This window comes from Myotis brandtii, unplaced genomic scaffold (genome assembly GCF_000412655.1).
Source record: "Myotis brandtii unplaced genomic scaffold, ASM41265v1 scaffold395, whole genome shotgun sequence".
Taxonomy (NCBI): domain Eukaryota; kingdom Metazoa; phylum Chordata; class Mammalia; order Chiroptera; family Vespertilionidae; genus Myotis; species Myotis brandtii.
In genome coordinates, this window is record NW_005365155.1 from 3,158,318 (window position 1) to 3,165,025 (window position 6,708).

Sequence of the window (6,708 nt, forward strand, 5' to 3'; positions counted from 1 at the left end):
GGATTCATGGGAGGGTGGCTTGGAGAGGTTGTGGGGGGCAGGTAGGGGGAGAGGGGGCGGGGCTGGGAAGGCTCCAGGCCGGCACCCCTCAGCTCTGGTGGGCAGCGGAATCTCCTGGGGCTCGTTGGAGCACCGGTCTGGCCAGGCCCACAGGTGTGCGTGGGCCGAGAATTTGCAAATATTTCTAACAGTCTCCCTCCCAGGTGGCGCCACTGCTGGTCAGGGGCCATGCTCAGCACCAGGCCCTGGACCGGAGGCCCACGTGGCAGGGTGATTCCTAGACGCTGAGCTGAGGAATTGGAGGCGCCGGGGGGTGTGGGAGTCGTGAGCAGGAAGGCACGTGGCTGCGGTGAAAGCTGGGCCGCCTGGGCCCGCGGGACTGCGAGCTGCCGCCGCGGCCCTAAGCTCTCCCGTCCGATTTCCCCTCCAGGTGACGCGTCCCTGAGCTTCCTGGTTTTGGTGACGGGCTGCACGTCTGTGGGCAGAATTCCGGAGGCTGAAATCTACAAGATCACCGCCACCGACTTTTACCCTCTGCAGGAAGAGGCCCGGGAGGAGGAGCGGCTCACGGCCCTCAGGAAGATCCTCAGCTCCGGCGTCTTCTACTTCTCGTGGCCCAGCGACGGGTCGCGCTTCGACCTCACCGTCCGGGCGCAGAAGCAGGGTGATGACAGCGACGAGTGGGGGAACTCCTTCTTTTGGTGAGGCCCGGGCCCCAATCTCCTGCCCAGGTCACAGGGCGGCGGGCCCTGGTGGGCACCTACCTCCCAGGGTCCGGGGTGACCTCTGAGAGTGGAATCCGTGCCCACTCAGAGGGGCCCGAGCCTGCATTTCTAGAAGGTGGTGATGGTGGCACCGGTGCTGCTGGTTCGGGGACCAGCTCTGAGTAATAGGTCCGGGGGGGGGAGGTGGGGTGTCTCTGTGACTCATGGGGCCACTTTGCAGGGACCAGCTGGTGCGTGTGGCCCTGAGGCGTCTGAGCTTACGGACCGAGGGTCTTTGTGCCAAGGCCGCGGAGCCATTTCAACCCGGGGCTGCCGGGGGAGCAGAGGCGAGAAGTCTCTGAGGCTGTGACCTCCCTTGGGAACATTGTAGGGCCAGAGGGTGTCAGGGGACTCTGGATGCCCCCCCTCCCTGACCCCCCCCCCCAATAGCTTCCCTCCTCAGGCTCCTCCTGCCCGCGCTGTGGCCGGAGGTTCGAGCACACAAACAGGAAGACACAGCAGAGAGTCGCCACGCGGAGGCTCAGTGGGGCTTGGGAGGGGAGACCCCCATGGACACCAGACTTTATCTTGAGTTGAGAGGAGGCGGCGACTGGGGAGGGTGCCAGGCTGCTGGGCCGGACACCAGGGTGTGGTGTTTGGGCTCAGGGTGCACCCATGGGACTGACCACAACCGAGTCGGCTCTGGCTGAGTGGTCACGGGCTTGATGTCCTCACCCGCCGTTTGGGGTGCCGGGTCTGGCCATGTCTGGAGTCAGACGGGGTCAGTGCTGAACGCGGCTGGTGAGTAGGGAGAGTGTGCGGTGAGGTGAAGTCCTTTTCCGGGCTGGTTACCGGCCCCGCCCAGAATGGCTTCCCGGTACAAGCCAGGCCCGGGAGGAAACAGAGCTCTTTTCCTTTCTCGCGCCTTCTCCAGGGGTGTGAGGGCTCCTCCCACAGCATCAGGGAGTGGCTACAGGCCGGCTTTGTTCAGGGCTGTCCATTGGCAAGTCTTCTTCTCCTGACCCCTGGGGCTCACGGTGGCCACAGCTTGAGGCTTTGCCTTGATGCCCTGTGTGGATTGCATGCACTGGTTCCTCAGGCTGGTTTACTGTCTGAACTTTAGGGAGGGGTGCAGGGGAGGGAGACGGGTGTTTGTAAAGCAGACGGGCACTGTGGTTCTGAGAGCTCGGGATGGGGGTGGGGGTGTCCCACGTGGTCGCTCTCTGGGGGGGGGGTGCTCCCGGCGCCCAGATGGAAGTGGCCGTGTCACGGGCAGGAAGGCTGGCCTCAGTGGGGGCGCTGCTGCCTGGAGCAGCCACCTGAGACGCCAGGGCTCCCAGCACGCTTCTCCAGGAGTGAGAGAAAGCTGCCGTCTTTGAGGAAGGCCAAGGGCAGGGCTAGTGCTGCCTTTTTTGAACAAGTAGAGCACTGTGATCTAGATTCGCTTAATTACCCGGCGAGAGAGAGGACAGGAGGATGTGGTGCGCACAGGAAAGGTAGGGCCTTCGTCAGCGGAGGCCAGGGCTGGCTGCCTGGGAGAATTACACCAGCTCCCAGCTCCACGCTGCCGCTTCCTGGCCCCGTGACCTTGGGCAAGTGGGCGCTTCTCTCCGCTGTGCCTCAGTTTATTTATCTGTGAAATGGGGTGAGTCATTCCGAGGATGCAGTGAGTGAATCCATGCCAAGCACTTAATGTGCTCAGTGCGCTTGACGCGCGTTGGCTGTTGTCCCATCGTTACGCCAGGGCTCTCCAGAAGCCAGAACGGCCCACCAGGTACGGAAGCGCTGGGACTTCCCTAAGTTTTATTTCCATCTCATCCTCTTTTACTTATTTGCGATTGCTTTGTAATTCACCTCATGGGATATGGATATGATTTAAATAAGCATGCATGCGTTTAGTAGGGTTATTATCTAATCACAAAACACGTGATTGCGTTTTTACTGACGGGATTGCCCGTTAAAACGTGGAGGCCACAGGTGTAAGGAGGCTCCTCTGACATCCGCTGAAAGGCGCGTGATGGCTCCCAAGCCAGGCTTGGCTCCCCTGGCCGTGGCCACCGGCAGTGGCTTTGGGAAAGGACTCCTTGCCCTCCTGCCTCGCATGTGTCCCTCGGCAGCCCCAGACGCCCTGGGCCGGGTGCTCAGCGCTCACGGGGGGGCGGGGGGGAGGAATGGGGGGCGCCAGCCGCTGGGCCCGCCCTGCTTGCTTTGGGGCCGTTTCCCCCGGAGGCGAGGTGACCTGAGTGGCTGTGGCTCCGTCTGCAGGAACCAGCTGCTGCACCTGCCCCTGCGGCAGCACCAGGTGAGCTGCCGCGACTGGCTGCTGAAGGTCATCTGCGGGGTGGTGGCCATCCGCACGGTGTACGCCTCGCACAAGCAGGCCAAGGCCTGCCTCATCTCCCGCATCAGCTGCGAGCGAGCCGGCGCCCGCTTCCTCACCCGCGGCGTGAACGACGACGGCCACGTGTCCAACTTCGTGGAGACGGAGCAGGTCAGTGCCCAGGCCGCCCGCCTGCGCTCGGAGGGATGGGGCTCAGGCACAGGTGTCTCCGTGAGGGGGTATTCGAGGCGGTGTCTTACTCTAACGCAGCGGTTCTCAACCTGTGGGTCGCGACCCCTTTGGGGGGCGAACGACCCTTTCACAGGGGTCACCTAAGACCATCGGAAAACACATATATAACTACATATTGTGTTTGTGATGAATCACTATGCTTTAATTATGTTCAATTTGTAACAATGAAAATACATCCTGCATATCAGATATTTACATGACGATTCATAACAGTAGCAACATTACAGTTATGAAGTAGCAACGAAAATAATTTTATGATTGGGGGTCACCACGACATGAGGAACTGTATTAAAGGGTCGAGGCATTAGGAAGGTTGAGAACCACTGCTCTAAGGGGAAGGGAGCTGGTTATGGGCTCTGATTCACGTCTCATGCTGGGAAAACGCTGCGTACCTGGGTCCTTTCAGCTAGAGCAAGCACGCCAGATAACGAGGCATGCGGCCCTGGCCGCGAGTTTGACACGCCTGAGCAGGAGGAAGCAGGGTTTCCCCAGGATGGTGGAGGGCGGCAGCTAAACAGAGAGCAGCTGACGACCGATGAACCAGTGGAAGTTAGAAATCTTAAGGCCAAAGTCAGTACATCGATCGTGGAAGGGTGAGGGAGGAAACGACCCTGTGGCCCTGTTTCACTCTGAATCAACCGAAGCTTCGCCCTAGAAGCCGTCTCAGCACCGGGGGAGGGGGGCAGGATATGGGGGTGGAATCTGCATGTTCGGCAGCCGTGGCTCTCGGCGCCCGCGGGCTAGAGCCTTCTGCTGAATTTCTCATTGATCAGTTTCCGAAATTCGTCCTCCTTCCCGGGATGCTGCCTCCCAGCGGTTGTTCCTCTCTGACGTGCCATGCGGAGGCCCTGCCACGTGTAGGCCAGCAGGTGGAATAGCTTATAGGAATCAGAAGGCACAGGTGCAGGATGCGTGGGTGTCAAGCTGCAAAACCTGTGCGTACTTAGTGGCGGCGGCTTTGCCGACGGCAGCTGAGAGGGGTTTCCCGGGGGACTGCAGCCCGTGTAATTCCGCCCAGATCGGAGCGCCTGGCCGTGTGTGCAGGCGGCCGCCTGCCCGGCTTCCAGACGCACAGAGGAGAGGACATCCGCTTGTGTTAGACGCTGAGTGGGAGGACCCCCAACAGGAGCCTTAAGATGAGCAGCAGGGCCAGCTTCTTGCCTGTGACTCCTGCTTGCGATATCTTTGCTCCTGGAGGTAGACACGGCAGGTAAAGAAATACCTGGTTGAAAGTGATGGAGAGAAAACGGTGCCCCCAATGGAGGCCGCTGGCTTTTTCTCTCACTCATGTCTTCAAGATGAACTTGACTTCCTTTTGTTCTCGTGCCTCTCCGTCATCACCACTCTCCACCCGTGTCATTAGCCTTGGACTCATCCAATCCATTCAACACATTTTTATTATTGATCACCTGCCGTGGGCCGGGTGCTGCGGTGGGAAGTGGAGGCCAGAAGCGCAGAGGCTGACCGTGCAAACCAAGTCCCGGGGGCCTGGTGACAGAACCAGATTCCAGAGGCTTCCTCTGCGGCCCTGGAGCCAGGCCCACGCCAGCCGCTGCCTCAGTCTCCATCCAGCCCTTGGGCTGAGGCCCCTCACTGGCTCCTCTTGCGTGGTGTGCCCTGGATTTTTGGATTTCAACCAGTTTTTAAACACTGGGGTCTCGTCTACTGACAGATGAAGTAAGTCATTGGGAAATCAACTGCCCCCCATGTCACTGATTTCCTAAAAGAGGCCGTTTCGACTGAAAATGGAGGAGGACGAGCGTGGCTCCCCAGTGCGGCTTAAACAACTGGAAATTATTCAGAGGCCGCCTCCCCCTGCGGCCCCAGAGAGGGTCCTCCCTGCCTCTTCCGGCTCCTGGTGGCCCGGCTGTGGCAGCGCCACTCCAGTCTCTGCCCGCGGCTCCGCGTAGTGCCCTCTGCCCTCGAGCCTCCCCTTTTTGTAAAGACACCGATCAGATTGGAAGGAGGCCCCTCCCCACTCCAGTGTGGCCCCACCTTCACTAATCCCATCTGCAATGACTGTTTCCAAACAAGGGCACACTGAGGTGCTGGGGGTGAAGACTGCAGCACGTCTTTTGGGGGGACAGAATTCGCCCTTTAGCAGGGACGCATCCGATGTTAGCGGACTCTGCCTTCGATGCAGCACATGCGGCTTCAGGGAATCTCTCCACTGTCTCTGCGTTTCACATTTGCCTGCAGACCAGGGGTGCGGCCTCTGCTCTGGTCAGCTCCCCCGCAGGTGCCTGGGGACTTGGGTTTGTCTCCCGGAGGCCCAGGTCCCTCGCTCCGGCTGGTTCCCCACAGGGGCCCACTCCAGGGGAGCGGGGTCTGCCGTGGGCCGTGGCGCTGTGAGCATGTGTCCACGAATGTGAAGGGTATTGCTCCGTAGCCTGGATCGCATCCCGGGCTCTGTGAGCAGTGTCCTCATGGAGAAATGCCGGCCGAGCGGTTTCTTTCTCAGCAGCCCAGCCGAGCAGCTCCCACGGCTGCTCTGGTTTGCTCTCCCTCAGGGTGGCCAGCGCTGCCTGCAGTCGTTACACCACCTGCACCTTGACTCCTTTGTTGTCCGTAGAATAATGGTGGTCAGTGTCTGGACACAGACGGCAAGTCCTTAACCCAGTGCCTTTTCCCTTTGGAGATCAGGGGATAGAATGTCCGTCCCAGTGTGGCACCCTGGCTGGTGTGATTCCTGTAGTCCAGGGAGCCCGTGGGCCTGACGCTCAAGTCCTCCTGCAGAATGACTAATGCATGTTGATCTGAGCGAGATCTAGCCCATGGAAAGCTACCCGGTAAGGGAGCAGGCTGGTGAGAAGTGGAAAGGCCGGCGGCATCGCCCGGGCCGCCCTGCCAGGCCAGGGTAGAGTTACTCAGATAAAGGGCAGAGCATCTGAGAACCGCCACGGCCCCCCCTCCCCCCCCATGAGGCGTGGGCCTGTCCTTTCTGTCCTTTAAAACTTCCTCTCAGGCAGCCGGGGAGTTGGTTCGCGCTGGAGTAACTGGGGGGCAGGGGAGATGCCGTCTTGAACGAGTAAGTATCGGCTTCCGTGCAGGGGCCGTCCCCCCGGGAGCGTGTGGCAGCTGTGTTGTGTGTGATGACTTAGTGAGCGGCATGTTTAAGGACTCGGTGGCGTGGGGCCAGGGCTGACGACAAGTTCAAGTCTTGACCCGAATGGTCAAGTACAGGGCTGACGAGTGCCCTCAACGGCGCCTTTGGCTGCAGCTTGTTCGTTTCATTCATTCAGCCCTTTCCCAGTTGCCTTCTCTGCTTTGCTGATTGACGAAGTGAAAGTCGAGGGCTCTAAGGAGGGTGTCAGTTAAATCCCGAAAAGGGCGGGGGCATTGCTGGGATTTGCAGGGAGCTCCGGCAGCTGCACAGACCCGGGCGGCCCTGCCTGCTCCAGACTCCGGAGGCTGGTGGGCAGCCAGCATCCC

General features: G+C 60.3%; 1 protein-coding gene across 1 annotated transcript in view; it reads left to right on the forward strand.

The window, feature by feature from the left end:
* Positions 1-6,708, forward strand: part of SYNJ2 (synaptojanin 2) — a gene marked incomplete at its 5' end in the record, with an annotated part of 68,620 nt that overhangs the window by 6,692 nt on the left and 55,220 nt on the right. The window contains 2 exons of the mRNA XM_014545041.1: positions 431-701; positions 2,970-3,195. Coding sequence (XP_014400527.1) covers positions 431-701; positions 2,970-3,195 — 497 coding nt within the window. The remainder of the gene's footprint in view (positions 1-430; positions 702-2,969; positions 3,196-6,708) is intronic.